Source organism: Durotheca rogersii (assembly GCF_024521655.1).
Source record: "Durotheca rogersii strain YMJ 92031201 chromosome Unknown GGS23scaffold_3, whole genome shotgun sequence".
NCBI lineage: Eukaryota > Fungi > Ascomycota > Sordariomycetes > Xylariales > Xylariaceae > Durotheca > Durotheca rogersii.
This window is the reverse complement of record NW_026251234.1, coordinates 2,692,460-2,718,726: the sequence shown is the minus strand read 5'-3', so window position 1 is coordinate 2,718,726 and position 26,267 is coordinate 2,692,460. Positions and strand designations below refer to the sequence as shown.

Sequence of the window (26,267 nt, the reverse complement as noted above, 5' to 3'; positions counted from 1 at the left end):
ACCACTTGCTAAGAGGGTAAGGTCGAGCAACCTCAACTCGGTCACGAGAGCACAGACTGCCGAGAGCCGTAAGATTCGGAGAGATCAGGTCCCAGCCACCACGTGGTTTAGAGGGCGTCGGGGCTCTCGTAATCATACGTAGTAGCATATAATGGGAGGTTGCATATAGGCTATAGAAGGGAACAGCCCGCGTAGTGGATGCAGCTGGACGCAGGTAGCTTCAAGAGAGAACTGGGCAACTGGGAGCGTAACATTCGCCAATCTCAGTTTGCGTCGCCTGCGGCTCCAACTAGTCAAGCCTGGCCATGTAAGCATGAACGCTTCCGATCTCAGGCACGCTCGAATCCTACGGTCCTACGGAGCAAAGAAGAGACGAGGGCCCGTATTAGAGTCGGAATGGGGGCCGAATCGAACCTCGCCTTGTTTGGCTCTATAACAGGTTAATGGGACGAATATGGCCATGTAAAAAAAGCTTAGCTTCGCTTGGTTCACCTACTAGTTAGGGGAAGAGTGCTCAGGTCCAACTCTCGGTTGAGAATCTTGCCCCTACAGGGATTGGCATGTGGCTAGAAAAATGATTCGCGACGTGACTTATACCTACACATAGGTAGGTACCTAGGTACCTATATATGTGCGTTGTACATGCGTGTGAATTAGCGTCTCGTGTGATCAACTCTGTGAATCGCAATCGCAACGGAGCAAAAATGCTAGTGGCAGGGCGCCATGCAGTCGACCAAGTCGGCCTCCATTGGCCTTTCGTCGTCAACGCTATAGGTAGGTGTGTGGAGCTGGAAGAAGCGTCGACTGGGCTTCGAGGACCAACCGCGTCTTGCGCTTCTGACACCAACCAAACCTTTACAACTCAATGCTAGGGGATTCCCCGATAGCGCACTCGTTATAGGTATAGTGAACAGGATCTAATGACGATCTCCAGTCTCAGCCTCGCCTCCCACCTCCCCCGCAGCGTCATGGGACGCTGTTCGTGAACCGTTAGGCCACGGAGAAACGAGGGGTAGGGTAGGGCGGCAGATTGATGGATGGCCTGGTCCCGGGGTATCTGTTAGTGCCAGAGATCCGTCGTCGTCTTTTCGCGGTAGAAGAGAGAGATAGAGCCCGGCAACTTCCCTGTCGTATATATGCCCGTCATTCAATTTGCTCGTCTGTATATTCATCTATTCACCCAGTGACCAGTGCGGCTCCGGCTCCGATACGAGGTCGACTAGGGCACAGCCTCAACCCTCGAAGAGACGGACGGCGTAGGGAGCCTAGCTGGAGAAAGTCCCTGCATCGATCGTGGCACCGGCTCTTATTTTGTTTTATGGTGGTATCGCGAAGGGGGAGAGCGTTATATAGTAGGCCCAGTGCATTCGTCCCGTAAGTCGACCGGCAGACGAGAGAGAGAGAGAGAGAGAGAGAGAGAGAGAGAGAGAGAGAGAGAGAGAGAGAGAGAGAGAGAGAGAGAGAGAGAGCAATTCGCCGAGCGACAGGGCTCGCAAGATTGGACACAGCAGGTGAGTGAGTTCGCAACGCATTGCGGTCTTTGGATCGCTGGTTAAACGCAGTCTTGTCTAGACTCGAGGAGGTCTGGCCGCCTTGCTGGGGAAACCCGGGACCCGCCCAGGTGCAACTTCCTTCACAGACAGGGATTTGAGGCCATCGACACTTCCTAGTTGTTGTAGGTAGGTTTATATGCACAGCACCTTCATGGAGCACCACCTAAGCCTAGGCGGGTCGACATACTTTCATGTGTGCCCACCTAAGGTAGGTACCTCCCGTATGCATGTAGGTGTGTATATACATATACACACATATACACACACATATATACACATATATACACACCTACATACCCATATACATAAGTATATACATTCTCATTTTTGATCAGTTAACCCGAGCCCAGGTCAATAACGCCAGCCTCCAGATGCCCAACGTGCCGATCTTACCTCGAATACTCGGATGGGCAGTGGATAAGGTGTTCGGTTTATAAAGGTATGTGCTATGCCCGCGTCCGCCGTGTGTGCTTGCTATGGGTAGGTATACCGACCGACGCTGTGTGCATACCTACCTCTACCTACCTGCCTACCTGCCTACCTACCTCTACCTACCTACCTCATATCAGGCTGGCTTCGCGTCAGCTGCCCGTGCATTACCTCACCTCGCTTCACCTTCGCTCTCTCGGGTGATGTATCGTTGATCGTCACCGATCATTAACCCTTCCGCTAACGTCGGCTGTTAGGTTAAGGTCCAGGCGGCATCAGGCCGTTTCGTCAGGTACTTCGTGTTACACGACGCCTGTCATTTCGTCAGCCGACCCCCCTCCCTTCCCCTAGGGAAGGAATACCTAATCAAAGCAATTTCCCTGTCGTCTGTCTAATTATGGTCCCGCGGAACGAAGACGTGTTTCGGCGCCCGCCTCCCAACCCGCGATTACTCTCAATCCAGTCAATCGCCTCCAAGCACTCGCTCCGTTCCCATTCTTCCTCCTTCGAAGCCGACGATGAACGCTCGACCTCCTCCGATTTCAGCAGAATGACGTCCACCCACAGCATCGAAGATGACTTGCCGCCCGGTCGCTATCCGGGCGAAGATACGCGTCCGACCAGCAGCAAGGAGCTTGCCGGCTGGTACATGTACGCCTTCGCAGCCGAGACCTACGTGATATGCGGTCAGTCCGTTCCCAGCCTTGCTCCTCCCCATTGCCTGCTGTTCTGCCCTAGCATCGCAAAACTTGTGCTGACAATCACCAGCAATCTGTGAGTAGCCGTATCTTGCGTCTCCAATACCCCATCCGCTCGGTAGCCCAGTACACCGTCACGTCGAGAACGGTTAGATATAGCACGTCGTGCCTATATATAGAAACAGCATATACCTCTCTTTTTCCGTTATCGATCTGCGCTTACATACGCTGGACAGCTTCATTTATTCCCATCCTGCTAGAGAGCCTGGCTAGAGAAAATGGCGTCCTCCTCTCCGACCGCGATACCCCCTGCGGCGATAATTCCCATGGGCCGTGTGTCGTTACGGTCGTCGGGTTCGAGATCAACACGGCAAGCTTCGCTATGTACACCTTCAGCATCAGCGTTCTGCTCCAGGCGTTACTGGTGGTTAGCATCAGCTGTGCGGCCGATCACGGCAACTATCGAAAGCGGCTGTTGTTGACCTTCGCCTGGGTGGGAAGCATCTCTGTCATGTTCTATATCTTCATCTTCAAGGAGATATACGTCCTCGGTGCATTACTCGCCATCGTCTCCAACACGTCCTTCGGGGCGTCTTTCGTCCTCCTCAATTCCTTCCTCCCCCTCCTCGTCCGCCATCACCCGCAATTGCAGGAGTCGACGGCCGGCCTACCTGACGACTTTGACCTTCACCATGACGCGGAAGAGACTCGTTCCTTCTCCACATCGCCGACTCTTGCCGAGGATGGGTTAAGCAATTCGACGAGCGCCTTGCTGCCGCGAAACGACGATAGCTCCGATGGGTATGACCTACAGCAAATGCCAACCCACGAAGAGATTACTTCTATCGAGCTTCAACTATCGACACAAATATCCTCAAAGGGTATCGGAATCGGCTACGGCGCTGCCTTGTTCGTGCAATGCATCTCGATCATGATCCTACTGAGCATGGGTAGCTCGATCTGGTCCCAGCGTGTCGTCCTTTGCTTCGTTGGAGCATGGTGGGCCATCTTCACCATCCCGGCAGCGATATGGCTTCGACCGAGGCCTGGGCCTCCTCTTGGAGGGGGCGCGAACCAGGGTATCCGCGCCTGGCTTTCGTACATAGCTTTTTCCTGGAGAAACCTGTACCGGACCGTCAAGCTGGCGCGCCGCTTGGTTGATATCGTCCTGTTCCTGGCCGCCTGGTTTCTGATCTCCGATGCCATCGCAACGACGTCTTCGACGGCAATCTTATTCGCCAAGACCGAACTAGGCATGAAGCCGTGGGCACTAGGGATGATCAACGTTATATCTACGACAACGGGCGTCGTGGGCGCGTTCAGTTGGTCATTCGTCTCGAAACATTTCAAGCTGAAGCCACACCAAACCATTCTGAGCTGCATCGCGCTTTTCGAAACCATTCCCCTGTACGGCCTTCTCGGCTACTTGCCCTTCGTCCGGCAATGGGGAGTCCTGGGACTTCAAAGACCGTGGGAGATGTACCCGTTGGCTGCCGTCTATGGACTAGTTCTCGGCGGACTCAGTTCATACTGCCGCTCCCTGTATGGTGAGCTGATTCCTCCTGGTTCCGAGGCGGCGTTCTATGCTCTTTACGCCATTACGGACAAAGGTTCGAGCGTATTCGGCCCGGTGATAGTCGGAGCCATCATAGACGCCTCTGGGGACATCCGTCCGGCCTTCTGGTTTCTGGCGGCGTTGGTCGGTATCCCGGCGCCGATCCTATACTTCGTCAATATCGAGCGCGGCAAGTTCGACGGAGAGAAATTGGCTGAAGTGATCGAAGGATTCAAGAGCAGGGAAGACAGCGACGTCGACGCGTCTCGCGATACTCCCGAAAACCAACGGATGCTGGGCACATACAGCGGCGACGAGGAGTAGCAGGTGGATGGCCACCAGGTCAGGGCGTAATGTTTTCCATCCTATCACGTGAGGGGCCATCTTGCATAGCGACGGCGTTGACTATGAGTATAGGGAATTATGAGAATGAGCATGTATAGGTGTAAAGACCTCTCGGAATGTAAGCAACACTTGTGTTTCAATACAGAAGTTGGACTAAATTGTGTACACGTATATTGATACTGTATGTTGTCCAGGAGCCGAGTTATCCTGGCAGACTGGTTGCACCAATAACACGGTCCCGGGAAGCTTACTAATAGAGCTAAAACCAATAGTCGCCAGCCACCGACTTAGTTATGTTTACACGGTCTCATCGGCGAAAGCTGTGCGTACTCCTGGTAACCTGCACCTCAGCGAGGAGATGGAAGCTTCTTCTAAGCTGGTAACGTGCTCTGGGTCCTGTCCTGGCCCGTACGTGTTCATGAAAAGTTATGTGCCTTCACACGTACAACGTATAGTAGCACATATGAGTAGATACCTATGTCGACAGAAAGGAGTAGATAGACATATGTAAGGATGATCGCCGTACTAAGAAGCGTTGGCATGCTTAACGTTATAGGGACATTTGTAAGTGCCTACCTAGCTAACATGGCTGACGGTAGCTAGTGCACTACATAATTCCCGACCGGGATTAGGCGCGCCGGCGAACGGCTTCGACGGGAGTCAGGTAAGGAGATAATAGGAGGTACAGCCTACAGTGAGGAGAGACAGATACTAACCTATAGGAGGTACCTACCTACCTCCCAGGTACCTACAGCAGGTAATGTTATGTGCCTAGGTCCCTCGCACGTGTATATGCGGTACCAAGGTAGGTATGTATATGTACATATGTGATTGCATCTGTATACATAGATACCTAGGTAGGTATATACAGGCAGATATATATATGTGTATATATACATTAGGTACCTCTACGTATAGACGGATGCACATATGCAGTGTGGAGGTACCTAGGTACCCGAGGGCCCCCCAGGTTCCTAGGTTGGGTAGTCTCGTCCTAGCACTTTTGGTAGCTTCAAACCGACCTCCGCTCCTGTCTTTTTTTTTTTTTTCCTGCTCTCCCCCCTTCCTAGGTACTTACCTGCCAGCAGCAGCGCATATCTCCGGCAGTGTCGGGTGGCAGGTTACCGTTGAGTTATGCTATAGGCAGGTGCAGGTAGCGGCAGAATCGGAACGGATTGAAACGCGCCATCGCAACCATTCATCGCCGACCTTTCCCTTCCCGTTCTCCGACCTTCCTTTCCTCACGTCTTTCTCGTGATAATCTCAAATTTCCCTATCTCTCCCCGTCATCGCCTTCTCGTACCCGACCCGAGGCGGTCTGCGTCACATCCTCGTCGTCTCCTCGACTTTGCCGTTTACAGGTCGCGTGGGGGGTAAGCCTTTAAGCTGCTACCCATAGGGTGATTCTCGGCCAGACCAACGGGAGCCGTAGCAATTTCACAGGACAGCTTTGGGAATAAGAGAGAGACGCGCCAAGCAGCCCGATATTTCCCCCCTTCCCCGCCACGCCTGTTTTCTGGCTGACGAATTTCCTCAATCGCAACAACCGTCCGAACTTCATCCCATACCACCGAGCTTGAACTTCCCATCTACAAACAATAAGATAACGCCGATATTGACGTTGCCTTTCTTCCCCGTGCTGTTAAATAGCCTCCGATTGTGCTTGCTCCCTTGCCGATTGCGATAGACGAAGCCGCCCTCCCTCCTCTCCAGCGCGCTCGACGTCCGCATACGGTCTCGTATTCCCACCCGTCCCCGTCGCGAAGCGTCGAGGTTCGCGCCGGCCTCGATATCCGGTCAAGGCTTCAATTGGATTTTTATAAGATGGCGACTGCGCGTAAGCGGCCACGCCCAGACATAGAGGAGAGTCAGGCGGAATGTCCCTTCAGCGTGGTCCATCCCAACCCGAACGAGAAGGAAAAGAAGGCGAAGCGCAGGCGGCAAGAGTCGGAAGATCATCCTCAGCCTAAGATCTTGCTACAAGCCTCGCCCTTCCCGCCGGTGGGCAAATTCAAAGATCCGAACAACACGATGGACCGACATTACCAAGTACTGCCATATCAAAGATGGATGGACATGACCCGATACAACAGTTTCGTCCGTACGTACCCCGTTTCCTCTTCACTACCTTTGCGCGTCCTCTAACGAGGGAGATATCAGTTAACGGCGTTAAATACTGGAGCGAGGGCTTCATATTCGTCGCCAATAGTTCCACTATCGAACGTCAAAAGAACCCGGGAGAGGCCCTCCAACCCAGAAAGAGGTCAGACGAAGACTGGGTTGCGCGCATCCTGGAGATACGAGCGAGCGACGAGCATCACGTCTACGCGCGCGTCTATTGGATGTATTGGCCGGACGAGCTACCACCAGGGACACAGGACGGGAAGAAATCGATCCAGGGAAGACAATGGTACCACGGCGCAAACGAATTGATTGCTTCTAATCACAGTACGTCACGATAGTGGTTCTCCCTGCTCACAATGCTCCCCTAACAACGCAATAGTGGACGTGATCAATGTAGTCAGCGTCACCGCCACGGCTCCTGTCCATCAATGGGACGAGACGAATGAGGACGAAGTACAGTCGGCACTATACTGGCGCCAGGCTTTCGACGTGCGCAGCATGGAGCTCTCGGTAGGTCTTGCCTTCGTGCCCGTTCACTCCCTAAACCCCCCAACTAATGGAGTGCGTACACAGGCGGCTGAGCTGCGCTGCAAGTGTAACCGGCCCGAGAATCCGGACAAGCGATTGTTCGGCTGCTCGAACGACGACTGCAAGAAATGGCTCCACGACGAGTGCCTGATCCACGAAGGTCTCATGAAAACGTTCAAGCGCCTAGGGACCGACAAACCTCACAAGCCCGCGCCGTTGAAGGAGGAGGAAGGGGAGGATGGCGCTCGACGACCCCTGAGTCCTAGCGAGTCGGGCGCGGCGCAGACGGCGGAGCAATCCATCGACGTCAAGCCAGAAGAGCATCCGACGATAAAACTGGCCGATGTCGAGAACCCCCTACCCGTGTTTAAGGCGGAGAACGGGGCCAGCGTGTCGGTGGCGAGCAGTTCGGAACCAAAGCGGAGAGGGCGGCCACGTAGGTCTGAGCCCGATGACCAACCGCCGGCTAAGCCGTACGAGGGACTTTTCGAGGCGGTCATCCTAAACGAGTCGAGCCCGCCAATGCTCGAAATCACGGATATTCGGGGAGACGTTACAGGCGGAGATAAGACGTGGACAGAGCCACTCTACTGTCTTATCTGTGGGCAGGAGATTGAGTGATATTATGCGAGCACTAGTGCAATGTATTCAGTATACAAGGGCGGTGACCTTGGGTTTGATAAGTATATACCACCGACGTCACCGTGTCTTTTTTTTCCTTCTCGAATTTGTTGATGATGTTATTTGCTTGCCCGGCGTTCTGGGAAGGAGAGAACACTACGATACCCTGCATTTTTTCTTGCGGGGGTATAACCATTATTGCAGTCAGCCATTAATTCCTTTTTCTTCCCCTTCGATGAACTCGAGCCATTGTTAGCGTGAGCAGATCGAAGAGCGGTTGGGATGGGGTAAGGAAAAAAAAAACTTTGGATGTCGTCGCTGTCATCGTTCCGTCTTCGGAGAACAGCACACAGTTGGGCGCGTACGAAAGCGGGGAGAGGTGTAAAGTAGCCGGAATCCCGATTTTTGGCCTACCATACAACATTGACTGGTTATTACTAACCAACCTGTCTTTCTTTATACCAACTGGAGAGAAAGGTGGACCGGGGGTAATTACGGTGGGCGAGTCGCCAGACGCCGCCTGCCGCAGGTCAGGTAACGGGAGGTTCTGTCAACCGGCTCAGCCCACGAAAGACGAAAGTCGGGTCCTGTACTGGGTCAAGATGGGGGGCCAGCAGAGGATGCGGCGACGCCTGCGGTGGCTACATACCTAGCTAACCAATGTGTAGTAGATGAGTCTGTAACAGGTTTGAGAGTTGCGTACTTATCGCGGCGGGAATATCCGATGTACGTAGCCAGGACCTAGGCAGTTTTACGAAAAGGAAAAAGCAGATGCAACATCCTAGCCGGCACACGAACGCTTCGACGGGGGCCGAACTGAAGAGAAGTGAACATGTTGGGAATATGTGGTGAATGTTGACGGTGTGCCTGTGGCTGCTTATACAGGTACCTGTGGTAAGCATGTGGTGGGAAATAGCTACGGCGTCAACGTGTAATAACCTTGATAAGAATAGAGAGAGGTTGGTAGATGTGGCTGAAGCTTAGAGTATAGCTTCGGGGCCTCTGACGTGAGTTCTTGCCTTACCCGGCTGCATTCCTGCCTGGGTACCACGTAAACCTTACATATGTTAGCTGAGGCCGCGCCCGCCTTGCGTCCCACTCCACTACGTAGGTATGTACCTACCTACTACATACCTCTACCTTAAACAGGTAGGTACCTATTCAGCAGGTGTACTCATGAATACTTCCTCTACTCACCTCTAGGAGGTAGGTACCTAGCCGTACGGAATACTCCCACCTTATGATAACCGTCTGCCCTCCTCAATTCCCCCACTTTTCACGAACCCCACCATCCACGCCCTCTCCTATAGGTAGGTACGTATCGCAAGTTAGGTAGCCTTCACGGCTTTCTCCCCCTCCTTCTTTACCCCCCACCCCACCACATACTCATACCACAACACCATCCATTCTTCCAACCTATCCCCTCTTAGCCTTACGCCTATCGAACCCACACTGCCGACCGCCATCACCAGCCACCGTTTCACGGCCAAGTCCTACCTCCGCCTACCCTACCCACCCCGACAGCGGCTCGTCCGAAACTCTCCTTTCAGCCTCCGTGAGCGACGACGCCAAATCTAGCTCTCTGCCGAATTCCCTTTGTCGGCCTTCCGCCCCCCTCCCGCCCTCACGTAACCCTCTTCCGCCTTTGCTTCCTCGCCGGCTTGCCTAGCCTTAGACGTATAGGTATACATATACCGGCTAAGCCCAATCCCAGCTCACCATGGCGGCTGTCGACCCCTTCGACTCAGCCCTGTATGTATACACACCCCGCTCTCTTGTCTTTTGCCCTGTCGACAAGCTCTCTACGCGAACCTCATACATCACACGTACGCGTATACACCTACCCCTCACCTCGCTACATGCATGGCCTGCCTATCTACCTACCGAGCTAACCGCCTCCAACGCCGGCAACAGCGACCTCCTCCGGCGCCTCAACCCGAAGCACACGACGGCGCACCTCGGTGCACTCATCCGCCTCGCCCCCGACCTTACCGAGGACCTGCTCTCCTCCGTCGACCAGCCCCTCGCCATCCGCCGCTGCCGCCAGACCGGCCGCGACTACCTCCTCTGCGACTACAACCGCGACGGCGACAGCTACCGCTCCCCCTGGAGCAACGAGTTCGACCCCCCGCTCGACCCCGGAGCCGGAGCCGCCGCCCCCTCCCTCCCCAGCGAGAAGGTCCGCCGGATGGAGGTCCGCGCCAACGAGGCCTTCGACGTCTACCGCGACCTCTACTACGAGGGCGGCGTCAGCAGCGTCTACTTCTGGAACCTCGACGACGGCTTCGCCGGCGTCGTTCTGTTGAAGAAGGGTGAGTCCCAGCTCGGCTAGCCCCCTCCCTCCCCTTACTCGCTTTGGCCTCCCTTACCTTCGCCCTTCTTAACCTTTTTTATTATTATTTTATATCCTTGGCTTGCCTGTGCGACCATCGTGTTCTCGCTGCTATTGCCACCTATCTTCGTATGCATCTGTCTCAGTGCCTAGCTACCGCTCTGCATCTCGCGGTGTCCCAGATTGCTCGTATGCTGTTGCATTCGCCAATTTTGTGTCTTCCCGGGGTTCCTCCAGGGGGTGGTCGGGCAATTTGGGTGTAGATGCTAGAGGAAGCAGATGTGGGAAACCATATCCTTCCGAGAACATTCCAAGACACTCGGCGCTTTTCATGCCTCAAGGTATCAAGACATAAGATCTAAGATCGAGTTAAGATGAAAAGAGGAGAGGAAGGCTCGTCACATGGTATCTAAGCTGGATCGGGGGTTACAGATCTTGCATTTCACACATAAGACCCAGGACAGCAGCAATTGGCTGCCGAGCGCACAGACGGGGGCCAGTGGCGTCGAATATAGATTAGCAACGCGGCTGGCGGAATCGTCGTGTACTGGGCTAACCCGCCATCCGCACCCTCTAGTGGCCACCCCGGGCGCCGCCAGCGAGGGCACCTGGGACTCGATCCACGTCTTCGAGGCCATCGACCGGGCCCGCTTCACGCAGTACAATCTCACCTCGACCGTGCTCCTGTCCCTGTCCACGAACTCGGCCAGCCTCGGCGAGATGGACCTGTCGGGCAACATGACGCGCCAGATCGAGATCGAGCTGCCGGCCGAGACGGAGGAGCAGCAGATCGCCAACATCGGCAAGCTCGTCGAGGACATGGAGCTCAAGATGCGCAACCTGCTGCAGGAGGTCTACTTCGGCAAGGCCAAGGACGTCGTCGGCGACCTGAGGAGCGTCGGGAGCCTGAGCGAGGGCGCCAGGGACCGGGAGGCCCAGAAGGAGATCATCGGCAGCATGCTGCGGTGACGGGGAACGTTGACCCGCGCACCAGTGGCGCTCTCGAAGCACGGTACGTGAGAGAGGCTGCTTCCCGTCTAGGCCTTAGGTAACCACACCCAAGGGGGAGAGACAGTTCGGTGGACGGAGGACGAGAACATACCTACAGAGTATCACGGCGATAGACAGGAGTTACACGGCAACATTGGATCGGGGGGGTGACGAGCCGCACGTAGAGTCTCGAAGAGGGAAATGTCTGAGACCGAGTATCTCGGTGGACCATCCAGGGGGGCGAGCACCCCCAGGCCGTATATTGCATGTGTGTGCGTATATGGACGAATGTATGTACAGAAAGAGCCGAGGTTTCTCCGGTGGGCCGTTTCGCTCCCCTAACATTACCTGCCTACGTATTCTTGAAAAAAAAAGGGGGGGGGGGAAGGGATTGACGAACCCCTTCCCCCACAAGATCTTGATCGTACGATGGGACCCGGCGTTCTAGCACAGAGCAGGGTTGAGCAGCGTAAGAACTCTGACAGCACCGCCTTATAAGATCGATCGACGCGTGCAGCCAAGATACTTAGCCTTGCCTGTTCGTCGCTCGTCTTTGCCATCCCATCCAGGGTCCCAGACGACGGCTGACGGCGGTAGCGACTTGAGGGGGGGGGCAGTTCTATCGTAATTCTCCCGGGCTCCGGAGGCTTCGGACGAGAACGCACGACGCGCAGGGCCTGATCGTACAGCCATCCTCATCCTCATCATCGTCATCATCACCCCAGGCGGGAAAGCCCTGGGGTGGGGGTGGGGGGAAGAGGGCACGTCGGATGCCGTTCCGGGCGACGGTGGAAACAGAAAACAGGCATAGGGTGACATCGAAACGACAGACAGGCAGGCGGGCCAGATAGATAGACTACACATCTACTGAGAGGAAAAAGGGGGGATTCGGGAGGGGCGGTAGGTAGCTCGAGAGAGCTTTGCTCGCTGAAAACCCTAGACCGGCCCGTCTTCGTTTCACTGTGCGCGCGTGTGTCTAAAAAAAACTCTTTTCTAGGGACGATGCCGTGTCTAAGGCGCATGTGTGATATTGGTAGAAGGATGGGGAGAGAGAAGAAAAAAAAAGGGGGGGGGGGTGGCAACGCCGAATGACTCGCATGACCTTCCTGACCGACCTAGCTAGCTATCCATCGATGGTTATTGTAGATTCTGCAGCCTCGAACGCGCAAGTCTAGAAGGCGTTATTTCCGAGAGAAAGAAAAAAAGAGAAAGAGCAAAAGGGGGGGCAGGGTAGGGTAGGGTAGAGAGAATAGGGGAGGGTTTGAGGTTGATGACATTTCTCTCCTAGGTGCTCAGCAAAGCGGAAATGCGATGGAACACTACCACGTTCCCGCAGCATCGTCACTGCATAGTAAATAAAACATGCAACCTGCGCGCCCTCCGAGAAAAGGCGAATCAAATTGTTGGATACAAGTCGACCGATGATCCTTACGTACTCCGGGCCGAGAATCTGTTTCTCTTCTTCCCTTCAGGGGTTACCAGGGATGGCAGACAGGATGGTATGGAAATACGACAATTCTTCCTTTCGTTCGAGTGCACACAGTCCTATCGCGTGCCCAACAAGGCTCTGTGATGAATCGCAAACGGAAGTCAAACGGGACTCGTTGGGCGGACGAGACATTCTCAATGATCTCCATCCAAAATCAATCGACGATGGAATGAACCAGGGTGGGGGAGGGGGAGGGGGGGGGGGAGGGTCGGTGCTGATGAGAAAAAGAGTAGCAACGAATACCTGTTATACACCAGCGTCCGAGTTGGAGAGATCTAGACTTGGTCGAATGAGGAAAGCCAGCGGCGACATAAAACCCTCTCATGGTGACCAAGAAGGCGTCTGGGATGTTGTAGGATATCCCGGCAATATGACACCATCTCGTTCCATCCTGCCGCGCAAAGTGGTAGTCGAATGTATTAGCCACCGGCTAGCCACCGGCGGTTGTTCCCGAGTAAAGCGTCTGTCTGGTCAGCACCTCCGAGATGATATGCGAAGATTATGGAGTTTCTCTAGAATACCGAGATCACCCTATCGTGCACGCGGCCACCGGGGAGACTATCCGATGTAGTAGAAAAGGACAAATGGGCTGGCCGTTGTCTCGCGTGTCGGAAATTGTACCTATCGTCTCGTGGGGTTCTCCTGCATATCCAGCAGTCCTCCTCGGATAGCGCGTGGTCTGAGATGTAGTCTGTCCTGCGCGACCCGAGACACGAGAAGCAAACAAGCAGATTGCTGGTTGACGACACCCCGGATGATGTACGCTGCATAGAACATTTCTAGAAGGGGGTTCCGCCCGTTCCTCAGCCTGGGGTGATGGGGAGAGCATCCGGGCGACTACATATAGGGGGTTTATTCGTTGGGGTTCGGAGGCGCAGGGCGCACAGAGGCCGACCAGTAGAACCCCCCTGTCCGAACGTCTGCGCAAATGAGGAAGAGATTGGCTGTCAAGACGTTGGCGCTGCCCGTAGCCCCTTCGTCCCCCGCCGCAGGGGAGGCCTACGCCAGATACTGACTGGACCGCCACGAAGGCCGAAGTCAAAGTCGCCAACTTCTGCCGTCGAGGAGAATTTTCTGTTGGCGGGGGGGGTACATAATCAGCACGGCCAATGGAGTAGGATCCAGGACATCGCTGTCATGAGTATGACCTTGCACGGCAGGACGTTTTCGGTGCTCAGTTGGAATGGGCCTGGAATATTCGGGACAGTAGTGCTTATGACTGCACTGCAAGGGTGGTGTCATCATGTGCTATCTCTGCGGTGGCCGGTTATACATCATATCGCTGCGACGTGAGCTGGGCGATTGCCATGTCCAAATTAGCAGAAAATCTGGAAGGCCACCCGCGGGAGGCTTGGAGGTGTAGGAAGGATGAAGCGTACGGATGCCGGGGAGGGGGAGGGTATCGAAGGCTGCGTGGGTCTTCTCCTCCCCCCTCCCCCCTTGTCACCCTTCTCTCTTCTGACTCTCGCTCCCACACGGGCCTACACAAGGTATGTATGTACATGTATGTGCGTGTGTATGCAGGCCCGAGGAGCAGGGGCGTCAGCGTAAAGCGGATATCTGATACTGACGATCCGCAAAGTCCGGGGGCATTTGACGTCGCGACGATGCTGGGGGCGGGTGAAATGCAACATCGGATGAAGCCTCGTCACCCATTTCTCTTCTTCACTGTTTCCTTATCTGCGTACCTTCACATACTTTCGAGGAAGGGTACGTGGCCGTGTGGAAGTACGCAGACACTTCCAGCGCAGCGTCCAATGGAGGGTCGGGTTAAATGAGGCCAAGCGGATGCAGAATTTGGAGAGGGAACGGGGTTTAGTGGCGGTGGGCTCTTGGGTGGGAAGAGGACAACTTTGCGTGTTGGAGGAGAGAGACGAGAGGGAAGCGGGAAAGACAAGGGAGAAAAGAGGGCGACAAAGACGTGTCGCTGTAATCTGTATAGTACCTGCCTACCTACCTATCTACCTACTTAGGTACCTACCCTACCCCAGGTCCGTACCTCCCTACCTCCCGCGGTATGGAGGTAGGTATCTCTCTATTTGCCTCGGTAGATATATCTATCTGCCTCGATGGTCGGGTGCCGCCTAATAAGTTGCCTTGCTGAGGAAGCATCGCGCCTGGTGCGCCGAGCGCTGTCGTGTGGTGCGCGTCTGCCGTCTCGTTCCGGGGTTGAAGCCTCCTCCTTGCGGCTCAGCGGATGGGAGATTAGCACACGGCCAGCGGGCGGAGGCTACCTGAGCAGACAAACCTGCCTAGTTAGGTAGGTGGGAGGGTAGGAGAGGGCTGCAGAATGCCGTCCCGCATTGATCGATACCACGGAATCCCTATAACACCGGCAATATCGACGATAGAAGCGAGCAATATGGTGAATTAGGAGGTATTAATGAGCTGGTGTAGGCACCTAAGGTAGGCAGGTACCTAACGTCGGTATATCGTGGTGTGATATACCTGATATAATCAAGGTCTAGGTAGGTAGGTAGATGCCTCCCGCGAAACTGTCCAGGCTGGTGTATCATGTTTTTATTTATTTATTTATTTCAAAAAAAAAAACCCCCCCTTTCCACTCTCACGTTCAGTATTACCTCCTGGATAGGTATGTACCTATTGTTCTTGTATGCGTTTCAGGTTTTCGTCGTGCTACCTGGTGTAAGTGATCGATCTCAGGTTTCGCCTCAGTTGCCCATCGTAGACTTGCAGCGCGCGGTCCAACCATAAGAGGGGCCTCCTTTAATCCTAATCGTGTTTGCCTTCTCGCCATTCCTCGTGATCTCGTCCGCCAGCAACGTCTCGCCTCGTCAGTTTTCAGGGCCCTCCCCCGACTGCGAGTGAGGAAGCCTGCAAGGAAGAGTGTTGAAGAAAGCGGCAAGTTCCGGTACCCGGCTCTCTTCGCCAGCTCGCTCTTCGCTATTATTGCCGTCCCGTCAGAACGAATCCACACTTGGCTTCGTTCTTTGCCGGTTTTCCTTCTCCGCTATTCCGCACGGCACCACGACTTTGAGACCATGGTCTCACCATATCCCCAAACATACGCGCATGCTCAGGTCTGCGGTGGGCGCACCCTTCAAGTTACATTGCATAACAGGTTTCTATAGATGCAGGAGAAGGAGAGGATACGTGTGTACCTATATATGTAGGAGGTATGTGCGGGAGCGCTGAGGCGGGCATTGGCGCTGTCAACGTGTACTACCTACGTAGCAGCATCAACGCGCAAGGCAGCGGGTGTATGCCACGATGCAGCGAAATACTATCGGTCCAGTTCCTCGCCATATCCCCCACCTGCTTGTCGTCTACCTGCCCGGGAGGGAGGTCGCAGACCAACATGGTGCCGACATATGAGCAATGTCCACTATGTAGATGCGCAACCTGCCGCTTACCACGGCCTTCTCATCCGTCTCTGCTCCCTGGGACGGGAGAGGTCGGTTGACGAAGAGGGAGCCGGCCTCTTGGTAGGCGCCGAAGATTGCCTGACCTTACCTACTTGATCCGCACGTACATATGGTCCAACATAGCCTAATAATAGGTCTATTAAGAGCTGGACTCAGCGCATGCACGTTAGATACCTACCTGAGGTACCCGACCCCTGACGGAGCGGAACCCGTAGGTACCTAACCTACCTAAGGCTAGGCTGGGATACCTCCTAAACAGACATCTTAGGTACCGCTAGGTAGGTTGCCGACCCGTCTGGTGACATGGGCACGCTTCCACCTTGCCTACATACGCATCGCACATAACCTTGTGTACGCACCTTCATATCTGCATGTCTGCCTACCTAGGAGGTAAGGTAACTTGTCGAGAGGCACGGATGTGATGCGTGTCTGTGTTCCTCACGTACGTACGTACGCACGTGCATACATACACAGGTGAGGCATCTGGCAAGAAGGGAGGAGGTAAGCTCGTTCTTCTTCGGTGCGGCCCCCTAATGAGGACGAGCCGCCTCAACCAGATCAGTTCGATATCTGGCGGCCCAACGCCTCCGGTGCTTGCTTTAGGTACATCCACCCCTGCACGTCTTTCGTCCTATGTAGGTACGTGTATGTAGGCGTGTATAGAAGGTAGGCATGTTACCAGTATGAGTACGCAGCGCGGGCCAGGGGCGCGGGCAGGCCAGCGCAAGCAGAGAGGGGGTGGTTAAGCGGTTACCGCAACCACCGGGTGCATAAAATAAATGAGCCACAAGGAACCACAAGGAGCAACCGGTTGGTCCCCACAACTTCTCCTCCTGATACTCCATCGACCAAGCTCGGCCTCAGCCCGGGTAGCCTGTCTGGCCCGGTATGTGAGGTGAGTAGGAGGTACCTAGGAGGTATGCCTACATGTATGTGTGTATGTACAGTATGGCGGACGAGAAGTTGGTCCGCGTAGGATAGGTTGGATGCGTGAGGGCGTGTACCTAGCTTTCAAGGGCGACGGGGAGAAATGGGGGAAAGGGTCGAGAATTGAAACGAGACGAGGAGGGATCGGTGAGAAATGGAAGAAGAAATGGAAAGAAAAGAAGGCGAGTTCCAGGGCTCTCTCTCTCCTCCTTCAATGTTCTATGCAGGAGACACACGCTGCCCACATCCACACATCCACACGTCCACACACATCCACACATCCACACACCCACACAAATCCACACATCCACCACGTCCGTACATGGATTCATTCATGATGATACTTTGCATATCGACGTACGTCTCGATACCTCCTACATGGATCCAGTACCTGCCTATCTACCTACCTACAACATCCACCTTCACATCCACCTCTTCCGCACATACATACGTGCATACATAATAACCCCCAAGCCTCCCCTGCGTCACATTGCACACATGTACGGCACATAATTTTTTTTTCTTTCCATCCTCTGGCTTCTGTCGCGCGCTTTTCTCTCACCTCCCCTCCCCTATCCCTTCTTCTTCCTGGTCCACGTTGCACTAGCCATCGTGCGCTGAGCGGGCGGACAAAGTACACACCCTCGCGCGCCCTCCCCCGGGTCTATTAGCTGCTTGTCCCGTCTATATAGGGCTGGCCTCTCTCGCTTGGACTGGATCCGCCCTCCCCCTCCCCTCCCCCCCTAAACCGTGAAATGAACTCATATTACTAGCTCCGGGCAGCTGACACCTCTCGACGGGACTCCTTCTCCACCGCAGACAGTACAGGCATTCCCTTGGGTCTTTAGTACATAACCGTCGTGTCGGTGCTCCGTAGCTTGTTCGAGTCCTGTCCCCTCTTAAGTCTCCAAGACGGGAGGGAAGAAAAAAAAAAGTGAGAAGACAAATCGATTTTTAAAAAGATCAAATAGCCTTGTTTCGTCATCCACTATCCGCGATCTTCCCCCTTCCTCGGACACCAAGCCCCGCGCCCGCGCTCACGTCCCGTCTCGAATCCTTTCCCCGTTTCTTCCCCTTCTCTCTCTTCTTTTCCTTCTCCCTTACCACCTCACGCTCTGCTTCCGCCCAGTTCCAACTCCCTCGCATCCTTCTGGGTCTCAGCGTCGCGCACGATGGCGGCAGAAAAACCGTCGGTGCTCATCATCGGCGGGCTGGGCTATGTCGGACGGTTCTTAGCCCGATACATACACGAGAACGACCTCGCATCCGAAATTCGCCTAGTTGACAAAGTCCTACCGCAACTGGCCTGGCTCCCACCCGAGTTCGAGGCCGCATGTTCCTCCGACAAATTCATGCAAGCAGATGCGAGCAAAGAGCGTACGTCCCAAAACGGCATCCCGCCCGTCTCTGTCCTCTGGGCCCTGCTAATCCCGACCTTCTCTCCATCCAGAGGCGCTAGCGCGGATATTTGACCGGACCAACGGCAAACAGTGGGATTTCGTGTTTAACTGCGGCGGCGAGACGAGGTATTCTCAAGAAGACGAAGTATACAAAGTACGATCCCTGGGCCTGTCGTTGGCCGTCGGCAACGAGGCGGCGAGACGAAAAGTTAAGTGCTTTGTGGAGTTAAGCACGGGCATGGTCTACAAGCCGAACTCGTCGCCCAGCAAAGAGGGCGACAAGCTCAAGCCCTGGAGCAGGATTGCGGTGTTCAAGCTGCAAGCTGAAGAGGAGTTGGCCAAGATCGAAGGGTAAGCCGGGACCACATCCAAGAAGAAGCGACTGAGCCTAACCAGCGTAGTTTGAATCTCGTCGTCGTGCGCCTGCCCCACGTCTACGGGCCGTATGCGTCGCAATGGGTAGCGACAGCGCTCTGCATGGCGCGCGTCTACCAGGCGCTCAATGAGGAGATGAAGTGGCTGTGGACCAAAGATTTGCGCACGAACACAGCCCACATCGACGATGTTACACGGGCTCTGTGGGCCGTTGCCGGTTGGTACGACGCGGGCAAGGCCAATTGGGACGAGAAGAGCATGGGCCCGGTGCCTATATTCAACGTCGTCGACAAAGGCGTGACGAACCAGGGCACGATTGCCAACATTATCGGCCAGGTTTTCGGGATCGAGACGGGGTTCCAGGGCCAGCTCCTGAGCAACCTCGCCCGCCTCAACATGGACAGCGTCGTGGACGACGTCAACGACGACGTTCTCGGACCATGGGCCGAGCTCCTCGCCGATGCCGGAATAACGAGACCGGGCCCGCTGACTCCGTTTATGGAGAAGGAGTTGCTGAAGGACACGGATCTCAGCATGGACGGCAGCCGGCTAGAGTCGGTGGTCGGGTTCCAGTACGAGAAGCCGACGATCACGAAGGATTTGGTTGTCGAGGTCATCGAAAGCTACAAGAGGATGAAATGGTGGCCGTGACCCCGGCAAGCCATTGTCCGTGGCAAACCCGACCATCTCCCGAGTCGACTTGCCTTCCGCAGCGGGGTTTGCGGGAGCAGCCGTACGGTGATGGCTATCTCGAATCTTGGCGATGCCAGGAGGCAAGGCTTAGAAGAAGCCGGTGATGACTCCATGATAACGGGTCGATGATGGACTTAGATCACAGGCAATGGTGGCATGTCGTCTATAAAACTTCCGGTGTACAGGAGCAGAGAGAGAGAGAGAGTGAGAGACACTGTACGAGTAGGATATCCCCCTTTTTGGTTTCTCCCCCTTCGTTGAAGAACGCGTATGCATGCCGTCGCGGGCGGTTTAGATTCGCCCTGCTTAGCCCTAGGATCTAATCACTATAATAAGAGAAAGACATTAGAGCGCAGCTGTCGAGATGCGATCAGCTCCTGCGCAGGCCAAGGCGATCGACGTGGCTGGGGGTCTGGTGCGCGCAACGTAAGGGGGGGAAGGGGGAGGGGAGGAGAGGGCGCCCCGTGAGCCGTGGGCCGTGGACGCGAGGTGGTCGTTACCTCGACGGCGGAAGCAAGCTTAGGCTTGGGTGTGCGAGCTCGGGTGGACGTCGATGCTCTCTAGCCAGGCTCGATCCTGTGGGGGTTCGTCGGTGCATCTTTCGATATGGCCTTACCCGGTCCATAGATAAGCCATTAATTGTCAGGCAAAGATTGATCCGACTCGTGACCAGAATGTGAGCCTTGGGTATGGGACTACCTCGCCGGGCACATATGGAACAATACCTGGTAACGATACATGAGCACGTAACGAGCACGCGATGTGATAGTTGTTGCGGAGGCCGATGTATGTACTTTAGATAGGTACCTACCGAACGGCAAAGTGCTCTAGGGGAGCTTCTTGTACCGGTGACTGCGGTTGAAATGCCTACCTACCTCCTCCTACCTGTAATGTAACCCTGATGATACCTACCTCTGAGTAGACGGCTATGTGACGCCCTAGGCTACCTAGGTATCTACCTGGCGCCGTATCGTCCGATGAGGCATAGGCTTATACGGTGCGCGCCTACTAGCCGGGAGGTAACCTAGTCCATGATCTAGGTGATCGCATACCTACTGTGTGCGCCCACATCCTGCTGGGTCGCAAATACGTTCGGGACGAGAGACGTGTTCGATACAGCAACACAGCGCCGCTCCAGAGCTGGCCGACCCGAGCGCCCGTCGTCTGCACACCCGTCCCCTTCCTTCCCTCACCCCTTAGCTGTCGGGATGCGTGATGGCCGTCGGAGCGGCAGCAGTCCGCCTGGATACTAGAGGTTTCTGTTCCCCTCCTCCGCCCGCCAACCTCGGACAGTAGTCGGCCGCGCCGTCGATCGCGACAAGGCCAACCCGCCCTCGTCGCGACGTTTCGCTGCCCGCCTCCACCCTTGACCCATGGCCGTCCCGTCGCCATGGCGGCTGCTTTGGGGGCTAGCGCCCCCCGCATGCTTGCACCCGCCTACTATATGCTACCTATTACCTATGTGCACACGCTGGTGCCGAGCTGGACACGGTAGAATGAATGCCTACGGGGGAGGGATATCTCCCTTGCCTACCTCGCAAGTAAGCGTTACGATGTAGGCGAGGTCAGGGTAGGTAAGTTAGGACCTAAGGCAAGGCGTGAGTTGGAAATCCAGAGTGGTGAACCCGGCGGAATTGTCCCCGCGCGGCGCCTGATAGGCTAGGTGTTGCCAGTCGATAACGCAGCACGCTTTAAATAGCAACGCACGGTAACATGGTGCGATTTCGCACCCTTTCCCCCTACCAGCAGAGCTAGGTGGTGAGTTACCTGCTACCTTGCCGTGTTTCCTAACAGGTTCGTTACAGGCCGGCCACCTGACCTCTCGACCGGTCGGCTTCGCGTGCCTGGGCGCGCCCGATTAGGAAGCCGTCCCCCACCACCCCCACCTCACTTGTTACGGGCGGGGGGATGGTCTCGGCGGTATACCTATGTAGGTAGGTACCTGTCTAGGCGTGTACGGTAGCCTACCTTAGGTACCTTGGGTGCCTAAGCTCGAGGAGGTAGGTACCTAGGTATGTACCTACCTACCTACCACCTAGGCAAAGGGCAAAAGGAGAGATCAGCCGCGAAGGGAACGGGGTTTTACATCCAAGTACCTCCAGGTACTACCTAAGGTATAGACCACGTATTACCTGGTGCCCCTGGATGCGCCCGCCAGGGGGCTGTCCATTCCCCATCTCCGCGAATCCGGGGATGTACATACACGTGTATGCTGCCCAGCATATACTGCCTACCTACCTCCTAACCTCCGCTACACTCCTACCAGCCTAGGTACCTTGTGACAGCGACCCGCTCCCTACAGACACCACCCAACAGGTAGGTACCTAACCTACCTACATACTATTATTACCATCTAGGCGCGTCATGCCTCGGGACGCCCCCAAGCTGCGATTCGCGATGGAGGCATCTGATCGTCGATGGACTGCCCAAATGAAGAGTTGTCGGCTGCGAAGCGAGCCCGTTCCCACAGCCGTCGCCAATTCTCACATGCTCGCGCCTATTCTGTGTCTCCCTCTCGAATTTCGATAAGATCTGTCTCGTAGTCTCCCCTCCTCATCTCTTCCACTCGCTCCCACGCTTCCTAGCTCTCGTGCTTTTCTTCATCCCCGCCTCGTCCCTATTTGAAGATCTCGTTGTCGTCGCCCAGGTCCAGTGGCCTCTGTGCTTTAGCATACGTACGAGGATCGACAACCCCCTCCCCCCCCTCCTTCTGACGTTCAATTGAAAACAAGTCCATCGCCATCTTGCCTAGGTATTCTCTCTCCGGCCTCGATGTCACCCGACCGAGCCGTCGACGGAGCTAACTAGGCTAGGTACAGCTCTGGTCATCTCGAATCCTAGAGGGGCAGCTCGTCGCATAGACGCATCCATCCAACCCGGAGCTCGTCATACTTCCGCCCGCCACGAGTCATTCGTCTCCGCCCCCCACCGAATCGAAACACCAAAAAACGTCATGGCGGCCCCGGCATCTAAGACAGTTCGGGATCTGAACGGCAAGTGGGTTCTGGTAAGTTGACGCCGCCCGACCAGACTAGCCTCGCCCAAGACAACCCCCCGTCCCCCCGACACCCGTCACCTCCCAAATCCCCAATCCCGACCGCCTCTCTTGATAACAGCAGGTATCGCCGCCACCACTACCACCCCCTAACCCAACAGGACAACCCCGACTAACCAGATCCCCGCGTCCTTCCCCTCCCCCGCGCGCGCAGAACAAAGCCCTCTCGGACAGCGTCGACCCGGCGCTCACGCTGCAGGGCGTCAGCTGGCTCGTGCGCAAGGCCATCGGGGCGGCGTCGGTGACGCTGCACGTGAAGCAGTACCAGGGGGCGCCCCGGGCGGCGGTGGAGACGGAGCCGGCGGCGGCGGAGGACGAGGTGGCGACGCACATCGACATCGAGCAGGCGGTGGGCGGGGCCGGGCTCAAGGGCACGACGGAGCACCGCTGCCTCGACAACCGGTTCCGCGAGCACGCCGACTGGCTGTTCGGGCGCGTGCGCGGCCGCAGCCGCCACCTGAGCCTGGCGGAGCTGCGCGCGCTCGCCGCCGGCGAGGCCCGCGACCGGGGCTGGGTCGAGGACGACGCGGTCGCGCGCGACTGGCTGCCCGACGACGGCCCCGACGGCGACGCCGACGCCGCCACCACCCTCGTGCTCAGCTTCGTCGAGAGCCTCGACTCCGACTGGACCGCCCTCCAGGCCTGGGGCTTCCAGGACGTCGGCGGCGAGCGCCGCTACGTGCGCAACCTCGTCGTCGCCAAGAAGGGCCAGTTCTACAGCTTCAAGATGGTGTACGATTGGGCGCCCGAGTAAGTAAGAGAGAGGGCCGGATGCGAGGCGAGGCGAGGCGAGGCCGCGGTTGCGGTTGGCGGTTGCTGCTGTTCTTTTTTTTTTGCGGACGGTTTCAGGGAATCGAGGAGGAGGAGGAGGAGGAGGACCGGGCGCGGGACCATTCGGACTGGGGAGAAGGGATGCAAGAGAAAGGGGGAAGGGGAAGGGAGCAGGGGGGGGACACAGGCGGGGGGACATGGTTAGGCTGCGGTGACGTTGGTTCACGATGAGGCGGGGAGAGACGGGGGCCTATCCCCAAGCGGAAGAGATCAGTTCCGGCCCCCGCCGTCCCCTGGGTACGAGAGGAGACGGAGTGGAAATACGCTGAAAGGGGAGATGACCGCGTCGATCTGCGGCACGTAGCACCCGACAACTGGATGTTTAAATTGCGTTCTATTCGACGCCGATCTGCCTAATACAACTCGAACCCGTATTCTCGCTCGAGCCCATTATGCTGTTGAACGAGACCTCACCTTGCACCCCCCCCCTGATTCCCGCCCGGCCCTAGCTCGAGGTGTTGAATGCCCCCATTCTGAGGGGTCCCAGGGGCTGAAGACCCCCGTGGCCCCAGCGTAATACAGTCTCAAGTCTCAATGTCACCAAGGCCTCCGTAGCGCTGCAACCCCTTTCCGCCCCTCCTCCCCCTCGTTCTCGAACTCGGGTAATCATGATCGCCTAGCCTGCCTGCGACCAAGCCGTACCACTATTCGCCCCAGCTGAAGTATGTTAAGCAGTCTACTGCCGTCGGCGTCGTCGTGCAGGCATCGATCCCACGCGAACCCCACACACGCACCCCTGCGCCGCGCCGCGTCCTTCTCATTCACTATCCCACCCCGTGGGCTCCTCCTCGCCGTTCCTCCTCCTCCTGCTCCTCTTCCTCCTGCCGCCACACGCGCGGCACCCCACCGGGAGAGTTGGAGGGGGGGGGGTATAACTCAGGCGGGACGCCTCTTGACGAACTCCTCGAGGTCGGCGCGGGTGGCGACGCCGAGGACGAAGCGGCGGTCGTCGTCGGTGACGATGGCGAAGTCGCGGGGCTCGGCGTGGGGGCCCCGGCCGGGGTCGCGGCCGTCGAAGAAGGCCTCGAGGTCCTCGAGCGGGGTGGCGGGGGTGATGACGCGGTAGGGGCGGCCGCGGCGCTGGAAGCGGGCCATGGCGCGGGCGACGGGGTCGGCGGGCCGCACGGCGCCGGCGTCGAGCGCCGCCCGCAGCGCCGGGATCGCCACGTACCCCAGCAGCGCCGACCGGTCCGCCCCGTCCACCACCGCCAGGTGCGTGTAGTCCCGCTCGAACGCCGACTGCAGCGCCACCGAGATCGCGTCCGTCGGCGTCAGCGTCAGCGCCGCCGGCGGCTCCAGGTCCTGCACCGTCGCCTGCCCGCCCGTCAGCCCCGCTTTGTCCCGTTCGGTCGTGGCCTAGAAAAGGGGAGGGAAAGGGGGGAGCGGGGAGGGAGGGTGAGGAACAAAGGGAAAAAAAGAAAAAAACTGCAGGACGCCAGCTCCTGCGTACGTACCCCGCGGTACCGCGACGACCACTGCGAGACGAACGGCCCGCTCGACTCGGCCGCGGGCCCGGCGGGGGCTGACGTCTTCACCGCTTGTGCCATGTCGGCGGACGACGAACGATATATTCTACGGGGGGCGGTATTCGAGGGAAGGGCGCTGGGCTAAGAGAAGCAGGCCGCGTGTCGTGATCGGTGTCCTCCTTCTTTCGGGACAGCAAGACGTTTCGAAGAAGAAGAAAAATTCGGTCGAGTGCGAGGCCGTGGGGGTATTCGTTGCGGTTTGTCACGGATGCGAGGATGGGATGGGATCTCGGCGGTCGTCTCGCGCGCGGCAAAAGAGCTCTTCTGACGAATTTGGGCCAATACAGGCTGGGTGAGTTTATCGTCGGCCCGCGATAAGACAGGCAGGACGGGTAGGGGGTTCTTGGGTCCGGGCTTGCGGTGGGGGAGGGCCAAAAAGATGACGGAACCTCCTCCTGCCCCATGTGAGGTGGGGCAGTGAGTAGCTACCTGCCTCAGGTACCAGGCAATTATGCACGTCGCCCGTAACCGTGATAGGGTTACCTATCCTCACACTGCGTAGTGTAGTATATGCAAAGAATTATGTAGTTAACGAACTGAGCAGCGCCAATATGGACGGCCTTTAAGCCTTAGAGGATACTGGCAATTCTTACGGCTTAGTGAGACAGGTAAGCCTAGAGGTAGGTAGGTATATATAGGTACCCCTATCGTCGTAAGCGGCGTGTCGCTTCTTGAACCAGTGAGTGAAGGACACAGGTGCAGGTATGTATGGGGGCGGGTGGGTAACGGGCGCAGACCCGGTCGTGGTATAGGTACAGGCAGGAAGAAGAAGAAGAAGTACCTATATTTAACGTCGCGCATTCTATCTAAATGACACCGACAGATACCTCCTACCCAGCTCCCAAGACAGTCCAGGTACTTCAGGTCAGGTAGGTACCATACAGGGAGGGGGGGGTTTATTGATACTATGTCAGCAACCCTTTCTATGACTAGACATAGTATCTACCTCGTAATAAGAGTAAATTAAACTCTAGGCTAACATTATTACCATTTCTCGACATAGTTACCATCCGGACATAATGTCTTTATTTTAAAAAAAGGTACATTCTATAGGATTACCCGGTTACCTCTAGGTTACTAAGTACGTACCTTTGTATCTTTGTATCTTTTACGTCTGTTACCTACCTCTTAACCTCCTACCTACCTACCTACCTACCTCTTTCATAGGTTCGAAGATAGGTTCGAAGATAGATAGATTCTACGCGCGCGAACTAGCTCCCATAGATTCAAAGATAGGTTCGAAGATAGGTAGATAGATTCCACGCACGCGAACTAGCTCCATAAGTTCGAAGATAGATAGATTCCATACGCCTAAACTAGCTCCCACAGGTTCGAAGATAGATAGATAGATTCCACGCGCGAACTAGCTCCTATAGGTTCGCAGATAGGTTCGAAGATAGGTTCGTAGAT

At 56.1% G+C, this 26,267-nt stretch overlaps 7 protein-coding genes across 7 annotated transcripts; 6 read left to right on the top strand and 1 right to left on the bottom strand.

Annotated features, from left to right (window-relative positions):
• The first annotated feature begins 1,767 nt into the window (after nucleotides 1-1,767).
• Nucleotides 1,768-5,165, top strand: GGS23DRAFT_553455 (autophagy-related protein 22). The gene is made up of 5 exons (XM_051515476.1): nucleotides 1,768-1,992; nucleotides 2,240-2,668; nucleotides 2,751-2,756; nucleotides 2,917-4,698; nucleotides 4,775-5,165. Exons 2-4 carry the CDS (start codon nucleotides 2,380-2,382, stop codon nucleotides 4,557-4,559), a joined length of 1,938 nt encoding a protein of 645 aa, XP_051375793.1. The 5' UTR covers nucleotides 1,768-1,992; nucleotides 2,240-2,379; the 3' UTR covers nucleotides 4,560-4,698; nucleotides 4,775-5,165.
• Nucleotides 5,166-6,287: 1,122 nt separating this feature from the next.
• Nucleotides 6,288-7,959, top strand: GGS23DRAFT_304959 (uncharacterized protein). The gene is made up of 4 exons (XM_051512746.1): nucleotides 6,288-6,681; nucleotides 6,741-7,028; nucleotides 7,084-7,214; nucleotides 7,278-7,959. Exons 1-4 carry the CDS (start codon nucleotides 6,405-6,407, stop codon nucleotides 7,851-7,853), a joined length of 1,272 nt encoding a protein of 423 aa, XP_051375792.1. The 5' UTR covers nucleotides 6,288-6,404; the 3' UTR covers nucleotides 7,854-7,959.
• Nucleotides 7,960-8,995: 1,036 nt separating this feature from the next.
• On the top strand, nucleotides 8,996-11,330 carry GGS23DRAFT_305135 (F-actin-capping protein subunit beta). Its single transcript, XM_051512748.1, has 4 exons — nucleotides 8,996-9,605; nucleotides 9,768-10,165; nucleotides 10,763-11,197; nucleotides 11,249-11,330. Exons 1-3 carry the CDS (start codon nucleotides 9,574-9,576, stop codon nucleotides 11,152-11,154), a joined length of 822 nt encoding a protein of 273 aa, XP_051375791.1. The 5' UTR covers nucleotides 8,996-9,573; the 3' UTR covers nucleotides 11,155-11,197; nucleotides 11,249-11,330.
• Nucleotides 11,331-12,147: 817 nt separating this feature from the next.
• On the top strand, nucleotides 12,148-13,358 carry GGS23DRAFT_304990 (uncharacterized protein). Its single transcript, XM_051512747.1, has one exon. It carries the CDS (start codon nucleotides 12,597-12,599, stop codon nucleotides 13,233-13,235), a length of 639 nt encoding a protein of 212 aa, XP_051375790.1. The 5' UTR covers nucleotides 12,148-12,596; the 3' UTR covers nucleotides 13,236-13,358.
• Nucleotides 13,359-18,149: 4,791 nt separating this feature from the next.
• Nucleotides 18,150-19,403, top strand: GGS23DRAFT_593811 (uncharacterized protein; the record flags this gene model as incomplete). Its single annotated transcript, XM_051518077.1, has 3 exons — nucleotides 18,150-18,354; nucleotides 18,428-18,728; nucleotides 18,779-19,403. 3 exons carry the CDS (start codon nucleotides 18,150-18,152, stop codon nucleotides 19,401-19,403), a joined length of 1,131 nt encoding a protein of 376 aa, XP_051375789.1.
• Nucleotides 19,404-22,398: 2,995 nt separating this feature from the next.
• On the top strand, nucleotides 22,399-23,254 carry GGS23DRAFT_593810 (uncharacterized protein; the record flags this gene model as incomplete). Its single annotated transcript, XM_051518076.1, has 2 exons — nucleotides 22,399-22,452; nucleotides 22,655-23,254. The coding sequence occupies 2 exons, from the start codon at nucleotides 22,399-22,401 to the stop codon at nucleotides 23,252-23,254; spliced, it is 654 nt and encodes a 217-aa protein (XP_051375788.1).
• A 452-nt stretch (nucleotides 23,255-23,706) lies between these two features.
• GGS23DRAFT_553421 (uncharacterized protein) lies at nucleotides 23,707-25,574 on the bottom strand. The gene is made up of 2 exons (XM_051515475.1): nucleotides 24,786-25,574; nucleotides 23,707-24,645 (listed from the first exon to the last, which is right to left on the bottom strand). The coding sequence occupies exons 1-2, from the start codon at nucleotides 24,876-24,878 to the stop codon at nucleotides 24,208-24,210; spliced, it is 531 nt and encodes a 176-aa protein (XP_051375787.1). The 5' UTR covers nucleotides 24,879-25,574; the 3' UTR covers nucleotides 23,707-24,207.
• Between the last annotated feature and the right edge of the window lie 693 nt (nucleotides 25,575-26,267).

Bases quoted from the DNA above. Each gene is read 5' to 3' on its own strand.
- GGS23DRAFT_553455 (XM_051515476.1), top strand. From the start codon at position 2,380: ATGGTCCCGCGGAACGAAGACGTGTTTCGGCGCCCGCCTCCCAACCCG.
- GGS23DRAFT_305135 (XM_051512748.1), top strand. From the start codon at position 9,574: ATGGCGGCTGTCGACCCCTTCGACTCAGCCCT. The intron at 9,606-9,767 runs GTATGTATACAC...CGCCGGCAACAG, and splicing joins GACCCCTTCGACTCAGCCCT to CGACCTCCTCCGGCGCCTCA. The intron at 10,166-10,762 runs GTGAGTCCCAGC...CGCACCCTCTAG, and splicing joins CGTCGTTCTGTTGAAGAAGG to TGGCCACCCCGGGCGCCGCC.
- GGS23DRAFT_304990 (XM_051512747.1), top strand. From the start codon at position 12,597: ATGATCCTTACGTACTCCGGGCCGAGAATCTGTTTCTCTTCTTCCCTT.
- GGS23DRAFT_304959 (XM_051512746.1), top strand. From the start codon at position 6,405: ATGGCGACTGCGCGTAAGCGGCCACGCCCAGACATAGAGGAGAGTCAG. The intron at 6,682-6,740 runs GTACGTACCCCG...GGGAGATATCAG, and splicing joins CCGATACAACAGTTTCGTCC to TTAACGGCGTTAAATACTGG. The intron at 7,029-7,083 runs GTACGTCACGAT...ACAACGCAATAG, and splicing joins ATTGATTGCTTCTAATCACA to TGGACGTGATCAATGTAGTC.
- GGS23DRAFT_553421 (XM_051515475.1), bottom strand. From the start codon at position 24,878: ATGGCACAAGCGGTGAAGACGTCAGCCCCCGCCGGGCCCGCGGCCGAG. The intron at 24,646-24,785 runs GTACGTACGCAG...ACGGGCGGGCAG, and splicing joins GGTCGTCGCGGTACCGCGGG to GCGACGGTGCAGGACCTGGA.